Genomic DNA, 23,793 nt, shown 5'->3' with positions numbered 1-23,793 from the left:
AAATGATCCATTACTTCACCAAAAAAAATTCCAAACACTGAAAACAGATTTGTGTATCAGAACTTTGTTTTTTCTTCTTTCTTCTCCCATTAATCATCTTAGATTTATCTGGTGACCCTTTGGAGGGGCCTGACCCATAGGTTGGGAACCACTGGACTAAACTATCTAACTGTGTATAAAGTAGTTCAAACTAGGTCCACCTCCACCAGCGACAACAGTAACTTGCTGCTTACACACTGATGCCTCAGTATTAAAAATCTAATGATGTTGTATATATTGTATATATGTTGTATATAATAATATATCAGTCACTGCCCAATAAGTACTTTTTACTTTAACACTTTAAGTACATTTTGCTGCTAATACTTATGTACTTTTACTGTAGTAGGATTTTTCATGCAGGACTTTTACGTGTAACGCAGTATTTATATATTGCTGTATCGGTACTTTCATGATCTGAATACTTCTTCCAACACTGGGGTCTAACAGTGAGTCTGTCTGCCCTGACACACTTGCCTGACATTTGCATATCTGCAGTGCAGTTCCGCTTTCAGCCTCTGGGGTGTGACAGTAAGATCATCAACAGTTCCCTTGCACTTTTTTTAATGGCAAAGAAGAAGTTTCAGATTTTTGGGGGGTGAGGGTGAGGGGCTGGCCTTTTTTGTTCCGCTGGAGAATCCTGCTTGAACGGTGAGCAGGAGCACAACAGACCGAGAAGAAATCACTCAACACCGCGGACAATCGGCTAAATCACGGCGCCGGGGGGGACCAGCCCTGCCCAGAGAAGGAAGGCTGGGTATAAAGAAGACGGTATCGCTCCTCCGCTCTGCCGCTACTGGCTCCAGGGTCAACGGGCAGACAAGCAACTGGCAGCTATCGCCGTTAGCCTAAACTCCTCTGCGGGTCTGGGGGGTTCTGGTAAGGGGCAGGGGGCGGGGGTACAACCGAGAAAGGAGAAGACTACACGCCGAGAGGAGGGGGCTGGAAGTCTGAGACGCTTCCAGCCTGAAGGGGCCGGCGGTTTGGCCACAGCACCCTGGACTAGCTAGCTTGTACCCGCGCGGCTAAGTGAATGGGATGGAGCCGGGACCGTCTGGTGCTGGTAGGTTTATTTTTACTTTAGTAGCCATCATGCTATCAATCCGGATCCTTGAGGTATGGCTGCAGCTATAGGCTGCAATTGAAAAAGCGGGGCATCGTAGCCTGGCCTCGGCGTCAGGGGGGATGTACGAGGAGGCTTGGTGACAACTCCGTCTGTTGCAACGTTTAGAGAAGAGAGAGTAGGGAGATGGAGGGGCTCCCTTACAGTATGCATGCACAACACTTAGTATAAAACGTTATTATTTATCCAGATTTATAGCCACAGACAAGCGCTGACAATATCCCCAGCCATGCGCGGGGGCAGGGAGGTCGTGGGAATCTCGGTGAGGAGGGACGAGGTGAAGCCCGCCTTCAAGCAGCAGCCCAGCAGCATCTGGCTGCACCCCTCACACCAGCCTCCCTTTTCACTGACAGCTTCTGGTTGCTCACAGCCCCTCAGGTAGTCTTTGCTCACAGCCCTCAGGTAGTCTAGACAGTGTTAAACACCAATGACTTACATGCACACACATGCACAGGCCGAACATCTGCAGAGAAATATGAATTATTTATTTATGTGAAACCAAAAATATTCCTCAATTGTGATGCCTGCTCGTCTGCTGTTGGAGTTGTCAGACGCTGGTTTTAGATTTGGGAAGACTGGAAAACGTGCAGTGCGTTGCATTTGTGTGTGTGTGTGGGGGGGATTTTTCTCTGCATGCTTCAGTTAGAGATTTACAACTAGTGCTTATCAGTATCAGCAGTGATCATGTGTGTTTTGCAGTTTTCATTGATGATACTGAGGTGTGGAGGCAACCAATTAAAGCACTGACTTTATCAACTTTATGCCCAGGTCTGAAGTCCATTTATTGTTGTGGAAAATCTTGAGCTCTGCCTTTTATAATACAGCCTTGAACTGGTGGAGGACAGACTCAGAGTTTGAATGCTGACTTTTTTTTTTTTTATACAGAGATAGTTTTGAGCTCACAGATCCTGTTAACTATCTGAATGCTCTTTGGATATGTCCAGACTGTCTTTATTTGCACAAGAAGGCCTGAATTTGAAATTACATCGTCATTCTAGATACTACAACCGTGACTTAAGTTGAAAAGGCTTGTTTTTATTTTTTAGGATGGGGGAAGGGTCCCCGGGGCCCCTCATCTCAAAGTCTGTTTTTGTGTTTGAAGTGTAATGATTCAATGTGCTATTTTCCAAGATTGAACTGACTGCCATGTTTAGCTCATGGTCAACAGCCAATTGTTCAGAGAGCCAACTAGTTTGGCCAAAACAATTGGTGCATAATTGGCCTGTTCCTACTCATTCATGTGCTTGGACTCTTGTGATGTCCTGACGAGGGACGGGGTCTTCTAGTAAACATCCACTATTTCATATTTTGAGATTTGAAAGGGTCATTTCACTTTTATTTATTTATTTATTTTTTTTCTTCACTTTGTTCTTAAATTTAAGCTCAGTTGTTCTCATCTTTTACCATTACCTACACTGGAGATACTACTGAGCTATTACTGTCGAAAAATGAAGCTAACTAAAAAAAAAACAACCTGTGTGAAGTACTAGTCATTTGAAAATGTGTTGCACTGCAAAGCTGACCAAATGATCCCAAAACACAGATTTGGCCATTAATGACTGAAGTGCACTACAAACAAACATGTTTCCCCCAGGTAAAATAGTTATTCCCACGTGGTTTGGGCTTATTTCTTGTTACGTCATTGTAAAGACAGTAATAAGTGAGTGTCTTCATGTTGTGATGCAGCACCAACGCTCTTTATGTCTTACCGCCCGGGAAAGACTGCTATTGTCTTGGGATATGTGAGAGCCCTGGCTCCCCTTCTCACCATCTGCCTTCACTGGCACGAGGGCGAAGTGTGTGTTATTGTGTGTGAGTTTGCAACGACCACAACACACTCTACACACCCACATATTCACACACATACATGCTGTTTTGCACACAGTGTATGTGTGCTCATCACATGCCTGGTGTCTGTGTTTATCGTATTTGTCAGATGTGTTGTAGCGAAGTGTGATTCTACATACTCTGCTAAACAGAGCATCTTTCTGTGTTTTATGGCTAATTTTACTCCTCCTGTCATTTTGGCATTTTCAGAAGTATGTTTGACCCAGGGATTTCCATAGCAGCTATTTAAAGCAGGGCTTTTCCAGTTTTGGATACACAGGCGCCCTGGCCCAATGTGGGAACATGCTCACTGCAGTACCAAAAAGGCCAAGGTCTCTTCAGCATGACCACAGTGGCACCCTGCCTCCTCCTCCCATCTCCTACAACAGCCCCACACACATACAGGTCCCCCTGATATCCATGACAATGCTGTGTTGCCGTGGTGTCTCCATGGTGAGGCTGGGAATGTAGAGGGGGGCCCCCTGTGTTTGTGTGCATGAGTGTGTGTTCGCCGTAGCAAGGGCACTCCCTCTGTCTGAGTGTGAGATGGAGGAGCAGGGCAGCTGGGGTCTTTGTTGTGGTGGAGGAGGGCTGTTCTCTGGGGACCCAGAGGTTAAAGCACTGGGCCCCTCTCAGGCAGGAGTCACAGCTAGCCTCACATTTAGCACCCAGTCTAGGAACCCTTCTGTATTGACATCAAGACTGGCTCAGACTTGTTTTTAAGACGTAATGCTGGTATGGATCATAATAGGGACTTATCAGTGAGATTGAAGCTGCTACTTGTGTTTTCATATGAAAGTTTTCTGGCAGTGATATATTACCTCTTTAGACCTAGATTATACAAGCCGATGCCAAATTTAACTTAAAAAACACTCATGAAGTGTTGGATACAGATAAGTTTCAGAAATTAGACTTACTTTAAAGAGCAAAATATGTCAAGGGCTGCAACTAATGATTATTTTGATTATCAGTTATGCCGAGTTCACATACGACATGATTGTAGCCCTGATTTTCCACTTGCCAAGAGTTTTTGGAGATTGCTGACAAAAGCCCCAGATCAGAGGCAAATTGGCATTTGCACGGCGCTGGGAAATCGGCGCTCGATCGCTGATGTATCGCAGATGCCCAAAAGATATCAAGCAGGCTAAATATCTGGACCTGTCAGGGAGTCCAAATCCTGAACTGTGAAAAGTGTTGTGACTGGCAATGAGGGCAGCGACAAGCTACAGCCAGTGAGAGTGAAAGGCCCAGGGTGAGGGTAAGTCTGGGGGAGGAGTTGTAACAACAAGACAACATCGACGAGCACGTCTATGGAGCTAATCTTCTGCCAAAACTTAAACAAACAAAACATGTTTTACAAATGCCCTACGATTTACTAACAAACACAGTATGGTTTTCAAATTCAAAACACCATTAACAAACTAATGCATTTTGTTTTGCAAATACAAAACATTTCTACTAAACAAATACATACATCATGCTTCAGAAACAAATACAGCATGTTTTACAAGTACAAAAAATATATCCTACAAAAAAAAGAAACGTGACTTTTGGCACAGTCTTTCTGCCGTGATTATGCTTAGGATTTTCTCACGAATGTCCTGAGTAATTCTTAGAGCAGATTGAACAGCCACTTCATGGAGTATTAAAAATTACATGGCTTCAGTCCTTTCTTAGGAATGGTAATGAGGTGTGGTTTTCATTGCCTTCACTTGTGTTCAATAAATTGGGAGGTATAGTCCTGTCACACTGGAAAACAGTTTATCAACATATTTTCAGCCCTCACAATGTCCCACTTTGGAATAATAGAGTCATATTAAGTAAAATAAAATCTATATTTATGGAAGACTGGAAGATATGGAAGAAACAGATATGGTCTGAAATTGGATGAGTTTAATAATAAATATAATTTGAATTGCTTTTAAAAGCTAGATTAAGGTGACACAAAACATTCCAACAGTACTCATTCAGTTAATTAAAGACAATATAGATAAAACTCCAATGTCTAAATTACAAAATATAGACTATGTGGATTTTTTTACATAAAAAAGGTGCAATAATTTCTTAGGCAATATTTGGTAAATGCAATGTACCCTGGATTAACGAAGAGGACACTTAATCTCAAAAACTATGGAAAAACTGAAATATTGGCTATAAGAACAAAATTCCTAAGATTTCCAATTCCTAATAATATCATCATCCATAACAAAGTACTATATACATATATGTTGCTTTGCCAAATTACCCCCAATGTGGAATGCACGAAAAATGAATTTTCTCTATCAAACAAATATATAAAAAAGGTCAAAAGCGCTCATGCCTGGAAATTCTACTTATGTCTGAATATAATCTATTCTAGCCCCTTGCTCAGTTCCTTATTTTTATTTAATTATTATTTTAATGGCTCAACTTTCTCTGCTTGTATATTCCCTCTATGTCGTTGTTATTTTAACATTGTGGGCAGCGACAGCTGGCAGTGGCTGTTCAATCTGCCCAACCCAACCTCCTGGCACACTTAAAGGTGCAGTGTGTAGGGTTTAGTGGCATCTAGCTGTGAGGTTGCAGATTGCAACCAACTGAATAGCCCTCCCCCCACCCTCTCCTTCCAAGCGTGTAGGAGAAACTACGATGGTTGTGAAACTCAAGAAAAGCGCTAAAAGGCCCTCTCTAGAGCCAGTGTTCGGTTTGTCTGTTCTGGGCCACTGTGATGGTGCAACATGTCGGGCTCCATGGAAAGTGACCCATTCCCTATGTCAATATAAAAGGCTCATTCTAAGGTAACGAAAACACAATGATTGTCATTTTCAGGTGATGATACACTAATTAAAACATACATATGAATATTATATTCCATTTCTGCCAAGTCTGTTCCGCTACGTTCCACTAAATCTTACAGACTTCGCCTTTAAATTTACTCATAGTGCCACCTGCACCTGGACAAAACTGTGCCAAAAATCACATTATTTTTTTTTTGTCTTTGTAGGATATATTTTTTGTACTTGTAAGACATGCTGCATTTGTTTCTGAAGCACAATGTATTAGCAATATATAGTGAATTTGTTCGATAGGAACGTTTTGTATTTGCAAAACAAAATGCATTAGTTTGTTAATGATGTTATGTATTTACAAACTACACTGTGTTTGTTAGGGCATTTGTAAAACACGTTTTGTTAAGTTTTGGCAGGAAATTAGCTCCATACATGGCTACAAGAAAAGTTCTGCGGTCTGCTTGGACCCAAGAAATGGAGGAAAATTTAGTTGAACTTTGGCAGGAGTACCATTGCCTTTTCGATGATTGCTGGATTCTTGCAGACATCCATTTTTGGAAGAAAAAAAATGCTGTCTCACGCATGGTATCGCATCATTTCTCGTGTCACTTCTTCCGTGTGTTTTCTTGACAAAACGTATTTTGGAGACCAGACAGACTTGTATGGGATTCCTCCTCGTGTAAGATCTTGTAATGTGTGACCTCCTGTTGCCGATTATTCATGTAGTGTGCAAACCACGACGACTTCAACATTCCCGATTAAAAGACAGAAAGTTGTGTAGTGTGAACAGTACAGTGACCTGACAACTTTGAAAGTCATGTAGTGTGTGCTTGGCATAAGCCTGTTGATTACTTTCTTAATTGCCGATTAATCAGTCGGTCTATAAATGTTTAAAAGACTGTGAAATACGCCATCATATGTTCCCAGAGCCTACTATCCCATCTTCAATTGATTGTTTTGTCTGATCAAATAAGTCATTTTGAGTTCAAAACCCAGACAATGTTTAGCAGGGATATGATCAGAAGCACTACACAACTGTAGGAGTTGAATACCATCAAAAGTCACACTTTGCTATGTAAAGAAGCATTATTTTAATATGTCCCTTCTCTTCTTGTTCTCTTCTCCCCCTTCTCCCCCTTGTTCATCCTCGTTTCACCTAATCTGGTTTTTGGTGCTCCTCTTTTCTATTCCTTGTCCATATCCTCTTCTATGGCCCCTTATTTTATCCCTTCTATAACATACCTCTCTCCCCTTCACTGGCCTCCAATCCACAATTTGCTGCTTAACTGCTTCCCTCTTATTGTTTCTCTTTTTTCCTATCTCTCCTCTCCCTTTTCCTGCCTTCCTGTTGTGCCACTCATTCTGTCCACCTATCACGTCCTCTCGGTCGCTGCCTACGCTTCCTTCCCTGCTTATACCCACATTTCTCGCCCTTTTTGCCCTGTCCTCAACCACTTCCTTTGGCACTTCTCACTCCTCGTTCAACCGTTCTTTATCTCTCGTGGCCTGCCCTTCCTCTGCTTTAACTTGTTCTTTTTCTGTCCTCCCCGTTGCTTCGTGCACGTCCACTCCCCTTCATTCCTACCCTCTATCCTCAAACCTCTTTGCCCCTGTCACCTGTCCTTGTCAATGGCTCCCCATTCCCTGTTTGTCCAGTGCCCATGGGGGTCTTCCCCCCACCCCTGCAGCAGGTGTTCCATGCCCCGCGCCGGCCAGGCATGGGTACCGTGGGCAAGCCCATCAAGCTGCTGGCCAACTATTTTGAGGTGGAGATCCCAAAGATGGACGTCTACCACTACGAGGTGGACATTAAGCCTGACAAGTGCCCCCGACGAGTCAACAGGTAACATAAGAAGACTGGTTAAACCTGCCACATCACTTATTTTCATCCTTCATCTGATCATATTGTCACAATGTCCCTTGTACTTCTTGTCTGTGATGTCCCACATTGATCTGGAAGATCATGTGTCATAAGTGGTTGTTAACTAGCAAGACATGTATTTTAAGCAGTTAACAAGCAGCTGAAATGTCTGCAGTTTGAAGTTGGATAATGATAGCCCAACAGCCACGTGTAATCACTGTTATCAGTCTGCAGCAACAGCCACTTTCAACATGAACAATGCAACTGAGATTTAAATGTATTTATATGTAATTCTCTGTAACAGCAATTTATCAATTTAAACAGCTTGGTTTCCATGTGTTTATTGACAAAAAACTGATGCAGTTAAAGCAGAGGTCTTCAACTCTTATTGAGATATAGCAGATTTTTTACAAACTTTAACATGTGTTATGTTTTGTATGTTTGAATTGGAGAGCTGCATTAAATATATAATGATAAATCAAGGTCCAAAAACTTGAACAGTGTGACCAGTTTTAGACATTTCCATCCAGTGAAACTTATTTTCCAGGCTTCATATTACATTGTATGCTCTGCTTTATATTGAAGGGAAAGCTTATGTCAAAATCAAACCAGGTTTGATTCCAAAAACCAGGCCTTGAAGAACAAAAAACAATGTGAGAAAAGTCTATGAATCTATGCATCAGATGGCAAAAATTAAACGCTAGCCTACATGAGTTACAGATCATCTTAAGCAGTAGGAGGCCTTCTCCCCCTGCTGCAGCAGTGTCCGAGTGACCGGGCCTGGACAGATGGTGGAGTCGAAAGTGAATCATACTTAACTGACCCTTTCACCTTGACTGATGTTCATGCTGAAGAGTGCGCTCGAAGAAGTCCTCGTATCAGATGGTTGAACAGTTTGCAGTCAAATGCAGGAGGGAGGATTCTAAGGGTATTGGATATAATAAATATACTTTAAGTCAACTTTGTGATATGATGCAGCAACAGATATTGGCAATATTAGGATGGAACATTAAGTTCAATGCTTGTATTTAACAAAAAAAAAGCAAAACAGGTACTTATAAAGTTATTCTATTTACGGTTCTATTTATGATCTTCCTTTGGTTCACTCAATAACTATACAGGCTAGCATGGAGGATCAGAAGATTCAATATTAAATTTGTTTCATGAAACTTTTAGTCTCTAGACAGTTTTTTTACTGACCCCATCCAAATGTTTTTCAGCTGTAACAAATTAAAAACAATAAAAGAGCTGCCATGTTCTTGATTTGTCACATTTATTACTTAAATCTGAGCTAGAAACAGCACATAAACATAAACAATAAAATTCAGGAGGGAAATGTGGTTGTTGTCTGTCTGCCTTGCTGATTTTTTTTTTTTTTGTCATCATGGCTCTCCAGAGAGCCAGTTCCTTGAAAAAGACGGTCAATTCTGCCTTTGAGGGTAAATTGCAACACAGCACACAATACGTTTCTTCGTGTTTGATCCAGTAGAATCCATCTTCTTAAGAAGGCATGAATGTCATTTTATCCTTTTTGCTCATAGCTTTCTCCGCTTTTGGTTCCACACTGAAATTGTAGTGTCATGCTTGTGACTGTGAGGTGGCTGTCAACAAGATATGATTGGCTATCATGTACCACAGATGTCTTTTGTGTGGAGTCAGATGTCGGGAAGGCTAGAAGCAGGGATTTAATGCGTGTATATAGGCTAACATGGTTTTTGTCAGTTTTTTGGCACCAGCCCAGTCACTGAGCTCTCAGGTTTACTGTCCTGATTTGGCTTACCAGTAGCCTTGGGCCATTGGATAAACATCAAAAATCATTTAAGCTGGAGAAAGAAGGGTGTGAAAGAGAGAGAATCTGAAACCTAGAAAACCTCTATTACTGCCACTTTAGAAGAGTAGCAAAAGTGCATTCAAATAATAATAATTATTCTATGTTTTCTCAAGCCAAAAACATCATCTGGCTATTTGAAGCCAGATGTTATTAAGCAAATATGAGGTAGTTATTTTTGTTGATGTATGTTTGAATCTGTTCTTGCATGTTTCCTCAAGACAGATTAATTACTTTTCTCAAAACCTAAAAGGGATAACTTGTTTTATTGTTTATTAACACAGCTGTGAACCAATAATAGTGTCCTCATATAACATTCTGTTTTTGATTAAACAGCACTTCATTCAAATCGTTCAAGTTTTCAGCAGAAAGACAAAATTGTTCAGAGAATCCTTGAGCTTTGTTCCCTTTCTAATGAACAAGCATGTGAAGAGAAACAAACAATTGAAGCAAGTCAGTAATCTCTTAATTGTAATTAAACATCATTGTGGGCTCAGGGAAGATAAAACGAGAATCCCTAAAAATTAGAAGTGTTATTACCATCTTCTCTAACATGCAGCGGAGGTCTTTGAGCTTCAGTCTCCTTTGGTTTAAGGATTTTAGACAAAGAGTCCAAGAAGGCATCCAAAGGTCGAGCCCTTTGACCTTTCCTTTTCAGAGCGGCACCTCATCCCCCACACTTATATGAAGGCCAAGGCACCATGCATTGAAAGGTGGCCCCCCGCCCTCACCCTCACTCTTTTTGTCCTTGCCTCTCCCCCCGTGACCATGAGATATTGCATCCAGCAGCTGCATCCTGTGTGATCAATATTCCATCATCTTGAGAACTGCCCCCTCCTGATCACAATAGATCATCCTGATCAGGCGACGGGTTTAATTGGCGGAGCTGCTCCTTTTCTGTCTCCCAACTCGGTGTAATTGGCGGTGCATAATAATGCCACATTGTGTTTGTCGCTTTCTACAGGGAGGTGGTGGAATACATGGTGCAGCACTTCAAGCCCCAGCTCTTTGGCGACAGGAAACCGGTGTATGACGGCAAGAAGAACATCTACACGGTGCTAGCGCTTCCTATTGGGAGTGAGAAGGTAGATGTTTGCAGTGGTTTTGTGTTACACAGAATAATTTGCACTATTCAGTGTTTTTAATCTCCTGTAAAGCATGTATGTCTATCCCAGATTTAAAGACAACACCACAAACACCTACTGTTTTACACAGCACTCACTCTCTGGTTGGAAATCTTGACTTTCAAGGTGTAGCTGAATATTTGAGTACAAAGTGCTCTATATCCTATAATTTCCTGGCAATTATCTATAATCAACTATGTAAATCATGAAAAGACCAAAACATACAATTAACTGATTCTACATGTAAGTACTATCTGTGTAGCCAAAGCTTGATATAACTTATTCCTTTATGCAACAGGTCTTCATTGTTAAAAATGACTGAAAACAATGAGCCACACTGTTGCATGGGATGACATCTTCCTTCATTACAACAAAACAAGGGTGCTGTTTATTTTGGGTCGGTATCACATATGCTGTCCCGCTGTAAATACTCAAAAGTGCACCAAATCTGTGACTAAATAATCCCCAACAAATGTTCTATTTACTCCTGTTTCTGCAAAGTAAGAGAAAAACTACAGTGTACAGCTGTTTCAGGAAATTATTTGGCTCTTTTTTTTTTTTAAATTAAAGTTTTTTTCAAGCCTTTAACCACAGAAGCTTCACTTAGAACAATATTCTCTCTTTTCTAACCCTAAACCACTCTGTGAAACCACAGTCTGATCCGCTGACCTCTGAGTAGCTCCACTGGAGCAGTTTGGGTTAAGTGGTGTGCGCCTCAGTATTGGTAATAAGAAGTAAGGGGCAAGTGCTGCTTTTTCACTTCCCCACCCAGGTCATCATGCTGGTCTGGGGATCGAACTGGCGAATAACTTCCAGTCACAAGCCAACTTCTCTAACCTTTTAAGTGACTCATTTTAAAAAAATTTACATTTGCAGTAGCAACACTTGGGCTTCAGACTGAGAGTCACAGACAGGAAGAGTGAGTCAAAAAGTCCAAAGAGACAGACTAATGCAGTGTATGTTTTGGTCTTTTCATGAGATTTGTTGACAATAAGAAGAACCTAGAATATTGCCAGCCTTATCGATTTAAATATACAAACCTATGTACTGTGATATATGGTCATATTTAGGAGCCTGTAAAGCAGCATAAACAAAAACACAAGAAAGCAAGACCATGCAAGCCCATTATGGGTTGTTGTAATGTTGTAAAGTGATGTGTAGTAAGCAGGAAACTGTGCTTATGAATGTGAAATAATTTGTTAATAATAAATCCATCTGAAATGGGGTTTATCCTGCACTTACAGAGCCTGATGGTGTGCATTTCTTATTAATAGTTTATCCTTATTCAAGGTCTTGGTCACTATGCTCCTCCTGTAGCCTTGTTCTTTACCTGTCCTGTCTGTTTCTGTCCTTTCTGTCCTCTATCACTTCAGGTGGATTTTGAGGTAACAATCCCTGGTGAGGGTAAGGACCGAATCTTCAAGGTGTCCATCCGTTGGCTGGCCAAGGTGTCATGGCGCCTGCTCCAGGAGACTCTGGTCAGCGGCCGGCTGCAGGTCCCCCTCGACTCAGTTCAAGCCCTGGACGTGGCCATGCGCCACCTAGCCTCTATGAGGTATGCACAATTTCCCTTTCATTTACACCCGCACAAACACATACATGAATACACATACTGCTTCACCCACTAAAGGAGTTCAGGTAGATAAGCAACAGTCAACGCCATGTTTTTGTCAAGCTCATTCTCTGTTGACATTATAACCGTGCAGCCTTGCAAGGTTAACTGGGTTGTTCTATTCACTTGCATCAGATCATCATAGCTCCAGGGGTCAGAGTCACTAAACAAAAGATGCTTGTTAGCTGAGACCTGTGTGAAAGTGTCCACTGAACAATGCTGAGCAGCAGAATACAGAATACAGAATACATACTTGATAAAGACTTGACCTGAGAATGATCAAAAATCGACAGTGTCAAGTCACAGATGTTTGAGAAAGACTGTTTTTGTCAGTTTCAGAGGAAGGCTTTTCTTCCCTAAAACTCTAGTTTCGGTGTTCCGTGTGTTGTTTTTTTCCCCTAACTTCCTATATGAGACAACAACTTTACTGGACATGAACACTCACACTGAGGTCATGCTTTGAATTCGGTTAACTCATTTTGCACATTCATCATTTTCAATTTCATCTCCCCATTTCCTCCAATTAGGTACACTCCAGTGGGCCGCTCATTTTTCTCCCCACCTGAAGGATACTACCATCCACTGGGTGGGGGGAGGGAAGTCTGGTTTGGCTTCCACCAGTCTGTACGCCCTGCCATGTGGAAGATGATGCTTAACATTGATGGTGAGTCACTGAGGACGAGCTTACCAGAGTGCATGTAGTCATTCAATGATGTCAGTGTGTTTTACTGAAATTGCATGACTGGGCAGAAACAGTGAGGAAGAAATGTTAAAAGTAAAATCTACTCTGGGACCAAAGAGGAGTTGAATCATTCATTTATTTTTTTATAATTATCATATCATAAATATAGGCTGCTCCTCACCTTTCTATGACTCCCCGTAACATGATTTTTTTCTCCAGATTAATGCCTTAAATGTTGATGTCAAGGCTCATTTAAGTTGTTGACAACCATGCGCCTTTGTGAAGTTGCTCATCCCTGACTTGAATGGACTTAATGCTGCTCTCTGTCTCCCTCTAGTGTCTGCCACGGCCTTCTACAAAGCCCAGCCTGTAATTGAGTTCATGTGTGAGGTTTTGGACATTCGCAACATTGATGAGCAGCCCAAGACTCTCACTGACTCACAAAGGGTCCGCTTCACCAAGGAGATTAAAGGTGGGTTACTCAGCAAATAACGTGATGAGCTCAAAGCGAGAAAATACCTTGTCTAAAGCTCTTCCTCATTTTATAACTAACCAATGTAATTTAGAAATCTCTGTAGAGCCTATAATTAAGATAAGATAAAGCCACTTGTTATCAGCAACCTTTCCCTTTTAACTTTGTGATTGTGGTGCTCTGTTATTTCACGGGAACCTCTTTTTTTTTTTTTGTCTGTCTTTCTGCATCTGTGTTAATGCGTGTGTACCCCACTTATTGTTGGCATTACCAGGCCTGAAGGTGGAGGTGACCCACTGTGGCCAAATGAAGAGGAAATATCGCGTATGCAATGTCACCCGACGTCCTGCCAGCCACCAGACGTAAGTACAACTGTAGAGAGCATTACATTATGTTAATTTGCTGTATAATAAGCAGCCAGCTATGCATGACTGCTTTGTACCTTAAATCAAATACACCCATTGTTCATGTTAATGCCTACATCTATAAGGACGTCTCCAAATTAGCTGCATATTACACATCATGTTTCTTCTCTTTTCTACCAGGTTTCCCCTCCAGCTCGAAAGTGGGCAGACAGTAGAATGTACAGTGGCCCAGTACTTCAAGCAGAAGTACAACCTGCAGCTAAAATACCCCCACCTTCCCTGTCTACAGGTGGGACAGGAGCAGAAGCACACTTACCTGCCCCTGGAGGTGAGGAAGGGTTCAAGGATAATTTAACCGTGATAACAGTTGGTGATTTAACCACTAGTGAGGGTTGCAACAACATGTATGCTGTCTTTAAACTATTTTGTGGTACATCCAGGATGTGTCGTATATGAATAACCAATGTCTACAACCTAATGACTTTGGATTTACTCGTTCCAGGTTTGTAACATTGTAGCAGGACAACGATGCATCAAGAAACTGACAGATAATCAGACCTCCACTATGATCAAAGCCACAGCTCGCTCTGCACCTGACAGACAAGAGGAGATCAGCAGGCTGGTGAGTTGTAAACATCACTGGTGGGTGGAGGACACATCAACCGACGTAACGATATTGTATAAGAAAGTATGACTCAATGATTTACAGTGTAAGTCACAGAGACAATGACATATGATGGATTTCTTTCACTCTCCCACAGATGAAGAATGCAAACTTCAACCTAGACCCGTACATCCAGGAGTTTGGGATCAAGGTGAAAGATGACATGGCTGAAGTGACGGGCAGGGTGCTTCCAGCCCCCATCTTGCAGTACGGAGGACGGGTAATACATAGTTAATTTATCAACTCAAATGAATAGTTATATTTAAATAAAGTTATGATAGTGAGAGCCTGGAAATAAAGGCTTAAAAAAAACCCCAAAACCCAGAATCTTTTCATATACGGTAGTACATAATTTTGCTGTGGATCTGACCTAATTTGGTTTAAACCTTCTCTCCTTTGGTCCTCTCTTCCATAGAACCGTGCCATAGCTACCCCCAACCAGGGAGTGTGGGACATGAGGGGGAAGCAGTTTTATAATGGCATCGAGATCAAAGTGTGGGCTATTGCCTGCTTTGCCCCCCAGAAACAATGCAGAGAGGAGGTGCTCAAGTAAGTACTAATGAGTGGTAGCAATGGGAAATACCTTATATGATATTCCCCAAAATATTCCATGGCTGTATTGCATTTGATAGTGGTAAGTTATTAGATGCAGTTTTTATTTTGATATTTAGCAGGAAAAAAAATGCACATTTACCATCTCGAACAAGTGATTTCTTTACACACATTACACACACTGTACAAGACAGTAGAACCTTCAATACAAACAATGAGCAGTGAAGCATTAAAACCTCAGCTTCCTTAGCTGAATTCTCTCCCAACTGTTCTGATTTCTTCTCAGGAACTTCACAGACCAGCTGCGTAAGATCTCCAAGGATGCTGGGATGCCAATTCAGGGCCAGCCATGTTTCTGTAAATACGCCCAGGGAGCAGACAGCGTGGAGCCCATGTTCAGACACCTGAAGAACACCTACTCTGGACTGCAGCTCATCATTGTCATCCTGCCAGGGAAAACTCCCGTCTATGGTAGGAGATGTTGTTTTTTTTTTCTTAAATATACAACATGGTGGGTCTTGAATGTGAATGATTAAGTACAGAGAGAAAAAAAAGATTTTAAAATAGTCTATAAACTGCTAAAACATCCAAAGACATACTCACCTGTTAAAGCGTCATCATCAAGAATCATTACCAGTCCCTAAGGATCATGGTGTTCTTCATGTCCCCTTTTTCCAAATTGTCCCCTTCAGCGGAGGTAAAGCGTGTGGGAGACACTCTCCTTGGCATGGCCACGCAGTGTGTCCAGGTGAAGAATGTGGTGAAGACGTCACCTCAGACACTCTCCAACCTCTGCCTCAAGATCAACGTGAAGCTGGGAGGCATCAATAACATCCTGGTTCCTCATCAGCGGTGAGCTTCTGTTCGAGCTGCTTTTGAATTAGTTGTAACCTTGTGTGAGCCATTCATACCAGGCTACTGCCACAGGCCTTAACCTGGGAATGCAACTGTTCCATACATGTCAACTTCAAAATAATGTGTTTTCTTAACTTGATTTCTATATTAAAAGTGTATTTGGTCTCCTTATGCAACAACCTACACTTAAACTTGAAGTATTTGAAGCCTACAGCGTCCTGCTACATGATCTATATTGACCCATTTCAGCATTTCAAGCCTGTAATGATCATATAACTCCTCAAAAACAACCCCACACCGCCTTCATGATTAAGTATAATTTGCATCTCCTCCTCCGTTTGCTTTTGTAGGTCAGCAGTGTTTCAGCAGCCGGTTATCTTCCTGGGAGCAGACGTCACGCACCCTCCTGCTGGAGATGGCAAGAAGCCCTCCATTACTGCTGTAAGTCTCATAGATAACACCTTAACCCTTAGAGGCCTTTGCATTCAAATTCACATCCCTTCTCCTCGGTTGATTTACTCACAAAGGATTCATCGCAGTGAGGTTGAGCACGTATCAAATGAAATGGCACAACTTGAGCTTTCCAACAATGCCAGTTGCTTGTCTATGCAACAAAGTATTGGTGGGGAAAAATAATTTTGAATTTATATCAAATTTAATCATAGTTACAGTCTGCATACAGCTGCGTCCATCTCTGCACTCATTAATCTTGTGTAAATTACTCATAAACTCTTCATTGCATAGATGAAACACATATCACACACCAAAGTAATCATGTTATGAAGACAGATCAAACCTCTGCAAAGTAATATCTTTACTAATTTCTTTACCCATTTTCACACTCCTGCCTCTTGCCACAAAGCCACAAAGTTTTCACAATGTACCACATATTAAAATAAACAGCAGAACTCACCCTTTCTGATGATGCTCGTCGTTTATCTGTACGACTAAGCCTTGAGTAATCGTTTTTGAAATTACAGCAAATTACTGCACGGTCTCCAATATAGGGCTGACATGACATCCCACATTGTATGAAAAATAAACACAAAATGTTTTTTTTTTCATTGCAATGATTCAAAAGTTGTGGTCAAAGGACCTGTGCAGGTCACCTGTGCGCAAGTAGGTTCATGCACAAATGCGCACATGCATAAACACATTTCTGTTTGGCACCAAGCACATTTTTTTCAAATTACTAAGTCATAGAGTCAATCTGCCCTTCATAATTATGGAAAGATATCCCTACTGCCAGCATTTTATGGTGAGAAACATAAAATAGCTCAGGGCTCATAGGATTAATTAAACAACACTCTCACATTAAACTCAGTCTCATTAAAAAGAAGAGACTCTGCAACTACTTTGTGTCGTACAAAGCCAGCTCACTTGTTAAATCTTATTATTATTGTAGATATTTTATTGACAAAATGATTTGTTGATTAATCGGTTCCCTGATAATAACACTACAGTGATCATCTGTGTTTGTTATTGTGTATAAAATATGGATTGTATAAAAACATGAAGTCACTCATCGGTTTATGAAGAGACGTTTTTAAAGCCCAAGATGGTAACAAAGAGTCACTTTGTTACCATCTTTGTCAGTTACTGGAACCAGAAAATCCAGATTTGCAAAGGACACAATTTTGAAAATACGCCTAAAAACATATTTCTAGCTGTGCTTTAGAAGGACTCGATGCTAAAAAGAAGAAATTAATCAGAGATTGAGACCTTGACTTTTTTTAGTTTAAGAAAGAAGTTGAAGTATTTTTCTGTTGACCTAAAAACAGGGTTTTTAAAAAAAAAAAATGATATCAGCGTTTACAGTGGTGTCTATTATAAGAGGAACTTCATCTGAAGGCCCTGGCTTCACTCAGGTCTGGTGGTTGTCACTTGGTATAGATACACAAACAAGTCAGAGTAATGTATTTACACATTTCACCCAATCAGCATTCAGAATCAATCAGCATGAATGTCAGCCAGATCCTGTCCACCGTCTCTGTTTGTCATGGACTCAGCAGCACCAAATAGAGCAGCTTTGACACAACCATGGCTAAATGTGGAGTGAAACTACAGTTTATCTGGTAAATAAGTCGTCTTTAAGTACAATGCATGCTTTCCAATGCAAGAACATAAGTCATCCTGCTGCCGTCTTCAAAGCCCTTAGAAACTTAGTTTTCTTTATTTAAAAGTATGCACGTTATGTTAAGTGAAAGTAAAATACTAAAGTAATTTACAGAAGTATAAATAATCGCCATAGTGTAGTCTGGCTTCTCTGATGACTGTCCAGATGCTACGTCGGCAGGGGCATTCCATTTATAGGCAAATGAAACGAGGGCATGTAAATGATGCAAATGACCTCAAGATGTCATACAAAAATAAACGCACACAATTGCGGTTGCTTGGTGACAGTGGCATCGGTGCACAGCGATTAATCTTACAGCCATAAACTGTATGGTTGAGGCAGTAAAGCTGCATAAGCAAATCAGAACACTGTAGAGCAAATCTTTTCACATTCAGCTCATATGTGAGTATTTATTATCATTTTGCGAAACCTTGAATGCACATAAAAATGGGGAGTTATGTGTTTTTTTTGTTTTTAAACTGTTAAATAGATTACATATATTACATAAACCTTGGGCTCAGATAACTTGGGAAGGACATTTGTAAAGAATTGTGACATTTTCATAGGCTAATCAGTTAATTGATGAAGTGAAACAATAATAGTTTAATGAATAATTAAAAGTATTATTAGTTTCAGCTTTAATAAGTACTGTGTACTCTCAGGCTGTTCATAACACTTATAAAGACGTAAGACTGTGGAACTAAAGTCTTTTAGCCGATTAGAACATTTCAACACACCAACATGTTTCTTTTCTGATGCTTTAAAACAGTGGTAAATAACCCGAATCACTCTGCTTTGAAAGACCATTTCATGAGAAACGTCTGCAATCAATTAGACGTTTTGTTTAGACTTGGATACACAATAAATGAGGCTGAACAAAGAAAAAAAAAAAGTATTAAGAAAGGAATTAGTGAGGGATAAGGTGAAACAAATGGCTCATCACTGACTCATGTTCAAAAAGGAAATGACGTCAATCCTCGTTTCGCCCTTGACCTCAGCTCGGCTGTGGTTGGCTGCATTGTTGCCTAGCAATTATGACAAACTATTGAGTCACACACACAGAGAAAGAGGATGGGAGAGGAGTGGCTATGTCTTGATCATCACGAAATCTGGTGAAAAAATATGATTTGTATTGCAGTGTAATGATTCTGAGGGAAGAAAAATAAAAGGTTGATGTGGAGCCTTTACTTCCCACCAGCGGCCACTAGGGGATGCTAACGTACAAAAACACATTGGGACAAATGCTTCATAACTACTGTATGAAAGAACAAGAAGGCTGTTGTCATGTGAGGACTGTTATTACACAACAAATAATAATAAGTATGATGTCTTTGTGTTTCTTATTCTTTTATATATATATATATCTTTTGTGCAGTGACTCAAGAATGATACAAAATTGAAATTTAGGAGGAATAGTACAGATGATCTGATGCAAATTTGATGAATCAGGCCACAAATATTTTTAAATTAGTGACAAAATATTTTTCTTAAAGTGCCTTACAATAACCAATCGCACACTTTTTTTGCATATGTGTTGCCAGTGGGAATCTAATCACTAACCCTGACAGTGCTATGCCCCCCCTCTCTAACTCTCTTTCCCTCTCTCTTCCAGGTGGTAGGTAGTATGGATGCCCATCCCAGCAGATACTGTGCCACAGTGCGAGTCCAGAGACCCAGGCAGGAGATCATCGAAGATTTGTCTTACATGGTGCGTGAACTGCTGATTCAGTTCTACAAGTCGACCCGTTTCAAGCCCACCAGGATCATTTTCTACAGAGATGGAGTTCCTGAGGGACAGTTGCCGCAGGTATATGGGATTGGATGATTTTTAGACTCTGATGGATTGTCCAAAATGTGCTAAAATGTGTGATTTCCTATTTATTGCCCAATTTGTATAATGACACAATGTCGGCAAAGGGCGTTTCAGCATTTTTCTCTGATTGTAAATGGTGCTCTTTTTCGTAGATTCTCCACTATGAACTCCTGGCCATCAGAGATGCATGCATCAAGCTGGAGAAAGACTACCAGCCTGGCATTACCTACATTGTGGTGCAGAAACGCCACCACACACGTCTCTTCTGTGCTGACAAGTCTGAAAGGGTGAGCTCTCTACTTTTCTCTTTTCATACTTGCATGCTGGTTCTTATGTGTTTTTTTTTAAATAATTACAATCTTTTGTTTTTCTTTTGATAGATTGGGAAGAGTGGGAATATTCCTGCAGGGACTACAGTGGACACCAGCATCACTCATCCCTTTGAGTTTGACTTCTACCTGTGCAGCCATGCAGGCATACAGGTAATAATGACAGAAAGAAAAAGTTTTAATACTGAAGTTTTTGAAATCCTTGAATGGATTGTAATAAACTGAATACCTCTGACCCCAGATCCCATGTATGTCTCCTGCTAAGCCATTTTTTTTGCTTACTCTTTTAATTTCACTTTCATCTCTTCTCTGTCTCCAGGGTACCAGCCGGCCATCTCATTACTACGTCCTGTGGGACGACAATCGTTTCACGGCTGATGAGTTGCAGATTCTAACCTACCAGTTGTGCCACACTTACGTGCGTTGTACCCGCTCTGTCTCCATCCCTGCGCCAGCCTACTATGCTCGTCTTGTGGCCTTCCGTGCCCGCTACCATCTGGTGGACAAAGAACACGACAGGTTAGTGATATTATGCATAATATAAAACAGGATTTCTTTTAAGACCCACTGCACATAGAAACAGTGAAATTGATCTTTCATAGTACTCATTTTGATGTCTAGGGGATATGCCCCCTAGGGACGCATCTCAATCATGCTCCTCCTTTAATCAGTAGCTTTCTTACTGAGTTGAGAAACTGTGCTATTTGTGACTTTTTGTAATTCTCATCATTCTCATAATCACACATGACGGGTCATTGAGCTTTGTCCTGCATCTTCTCTCGTTGTCTTTGCAGTGGAGAGGGCAGTCACGTGTCTGGTCAGAGTAACGGTCGGGACCCCCAGGCGCTGGCCAAGGCTGTTCAGATTCACCACGACACCCTGAGGACCATGTACTTTGCCTGAGCTACACCAACCATCACCACCATCGTTCCCTCCCACCTCATTTCTACCTGAGTGGGCAGACGGCCCACCACCACCACCTCATCCCCATCCCTTATTCCCAATGACTACCCACTACGCATACTCCACAGACCTGCCAGTCAATCACCCAAATCCAAGAAACATAAGGCCCTTCACCTGTAAAACACAGGCAGACTCTACAGCCTCATGCACTCAAAAGGTTATGAATATTATTATTATTGTCATTTTGTTGTTTTTACTTTACCAGGACTATTGCTCTTTTTATGTTGAATTTTTAAAACGTCGGTATTATTATGTAATTGTATTGTACGCTACCTTCACACTCCTATGTATGCAAGTATGCAATACGGATGGGAGGAAAATAGGCGATAAAAAGAAAAAAACTTTTTTAACTGCCACCACGATGCTGCCTCTTTACCCATCTGAATGCCGGATGCCAGTGTTCCAAGCCCCTTAGTATGGGGATCCTCCAGAGGGGTGGTACTAGGCACGCACACTTACATGTGTCATTTTAACGTTGTCATGAACTACATTCATGTTTTTGAACAATGTTATTTTTTAAACAGCCTTGAGGAGTCTGAGGTATGGTACATTAGCACTTAGCGTTAGCATGTAGGTGCCACCAGTCCTGCACATAAGAGTTTGTTAGTACATGAGAGGCTAGCCCTCTGGTCTTTATATTAGCAGAGACTGAAAGAGCAGGTGTAGCATATCGTAGATACATGAGTGAATTCCTGCCGCACTCTTTGTGCTGGTTGGCCAGTCCCTTAGAGAATTAGCCTATAGAGGCAAGCTTAGCGTAACAATAGAGGGACCATTTGCATAGAGTGTATCAAATATACTTGCACCCCATGCACCTAAACCAGCATTATTAACCAGCCAAAAGTGATGCCAACCAATGGAAAAGGGGCACTTGAACAGGAGGATAATTTTTTTTATTATTTTATTATTTTTTTTTATTTCTGTATGCATCGCTCTTTTAGGATTTACGAGGCACTTTTTATTATGTATTGATTTTTATTTTACTTCAAAACGGTGAGACTGGTCTGTCCAGAGGCTTGACACACAGACTGCTTTGAAGTTTTCACACCCAGACTTGCATAGCTTTCAGAACAAAGAGGTAACTAAGGCAATAGGCAAGGTCATCACTCCTCTCTAGATTTGAATGCAGGCAAATACAATGTCTGTGATCACTTAAGTGCTGCAAAGCTGAACTCGCATTCAGCAGTTGACCTTGCTCTGATCATTCTGCACATTCCAACATGTATCGGTGGAGATCAGGCCACAGTGAACTCTAAAAACCTCCACCCGCGCACTTCTTTGCGTACCTATACACACACACCTATCCTGCACCTGTCCCATTTTTACACAAAGCTCTTCCCTCTGCAGGCATTTACAACTCATAGCCTGGATAGCAGAAGCACACAAATCACAGTCCTTTCAGTCTCTTTCTTAGCATGTAGAGACTTATTTTCTTCAAATGCACTTGTCCCCTTATTTCCCTTCCAAGCTTAACTACACGGACACCCACCCACTCATCACCCTTTCCATCCTCTCCTTCTCCCCTTGCTGTCTACTCTCACTTTTAACATCGCACACCTTCAGCATCCCCTGCCCCAATCCCCTAGCTTGTGTTAGCCAATCCCCATTGGTGCTCTGTGTGCATGGGCGGCACAGATAGGGGATTGCTACAATGGACAGGGTGGGCCACTTTTACTACTACTTAATATTCCCTGCCTTTACATCTAGTCACTTTCTGGATTTATGAAAAAAATGCATGTAATTATTTTTTAAGACTGGATATTCTGAGCCACCTTATTTTGGTTTCCTTAGAGGTAGGAGCCTCGCGCTCACCACTGCCTGTCAGTCGTTTTGCCTCGATTGTGTAATGGTTATTAAGACTGCTTTTTTTCTTTGTCATTATTATTATTATGAATATTGTGACTAGTGTCAGAGTGTATCCTCAAGAGGGCACTGTGGAAATGGTCTCAAAATTCCACCTCAGTTGCCCTTTAAGCGCCTCAAATCTTGTCTGATGGTCAGAGCCCCTTTGAGCGGAAAGGGATCAAAAGATAAGAGATCAGATGAGTTTCATTTTTAAATCATTGTTATGAACTTGCATAATCAAAATGCCTTTGTACACTGTTTTACTGATCCTTCATTGTGTCCAAGGTGAATTGTATATATAAATATATAATAACCTGTTATGTATTTTGGCTCACCGATTGCCGGGCCTTTCACAGTTGGGGCAAGTGTTCTACCCCCTATTCTGTGCTAAAAAGAAAAAAAAAATCAGTCTGGGGGCATTTCCAAGCACCACTGAATCCAGATGCAGTTCTTCACTCACTGAAGCCACAAAGCACCTTGCAAAGTGGGGAGACGAAATGGCAGTCACCCTGGAAATGCATCATGTGGACACTGGAGAGTCCACTCCTCTCCACACAGCCTCACTGTCTGACTAAGCAATATTGAAGCCACTGATCAAGAACAGTCCTTGTCATAGCACTTCCCAATAGATTTGAATGAAAGGACATGGAAGCATATTATTTTGGCTCTGTATGTGATAGTATGGGAACTCTGTTGGGGAGGGTTATTTTTTAAAGAAAATAAAATTGTTTTTTATTACTCCTGGTTTTGTTTTACTTACTTATATCTTAAATACTGTATGGTTTACTAGATATCAGTTTAATCTATACCATAGATTGTATCTATATGCTCAGAAACTAGCACCAAGTCAGAATAGAATATGAATGGATTGCAGCAAAGTTTACACATTTTACATTAAAGAACAGGTTCACAATTTTTCAAGTGTGTCTTTAAACAACAGTCAAGTGTCCATATG

At 41.1% G+C, this 23,793-nt stretch overlaps 1 protein-coding gene and 1 long non-coding RNA gene across 2 annotated transcripts; one reads left to right on the top strand and one right to left on the bottom strand.

Annotated features, from left to right (window-relative positions):
* Window positions 1-587: 587 nt before the first annotated feature.
* ago1 (argonaute RISC component 1) lies at window positions 588-23,576 on the top strand. The gene is made up of 19 exons (XM_067600877.1): window positions 588-1,102; window positions 7,414-7,600; window positions 10,411-10,531; window positions 11,944-12,125; window positions 12,710-12,846; window positions 13,202-13,336; window positions 13,611-13,698; window positions 13,882-14,029; window positions 14,204-14,323; window positions 14,463-14,585; window positions 14,781-14,914; window positions 15,204-15,388; window positions 15,610-15,769; window positions 16,123-16,213; window positions 19,501-19,695; window positions 19,854-19,988; window positions 20,082-20,183; window positions 20,350-20,549; window positions 20,825-23,576. The coding sequence occupies exons 1-19, from the start codon at window positions 1,078-1,080 to the stop codon at window positions 20,931-20,933; spliced, it is 2,577 nt and encodes an 858-aa protein (XP_067456978.1). The 5' UTR covers window positions 588-1,077; the 3' UTR covers window positions 20,934-23,576.
* On the bottom strand, window positions 15,001-15,609 carry LOC137191062 (uncharacterized). The gene is made up of 2 exons (XR_010930336.1): window positions 15,521-15,609; window positions 15,001-15,383 (listed from the first exon to the last, which is right to left on the bottom strand). It is a non-coding gene; the product is annotated as an uncharacterized lncRNA (long non-coding RNA).
* Window positions 23,577-23,793: the final 217 nt, after the last annotated feature.

Source organism: Thunnus thynnus, chromosome 10, assembly GCF_963924715.1.
Source record: "Thunnus thynnus chromosome 10, fThuThy2.1, whole genome shotgun sequence".
Lineage (NCBI taxonomy): Eukaryota > Metazoa > Chordata > Actinopteri > Scombriformes > Scombridae > Thunnus > Thunnus thynnus.
This window is presented reverse-complemented; position numbering and strand designations above follow the sequence as displayed.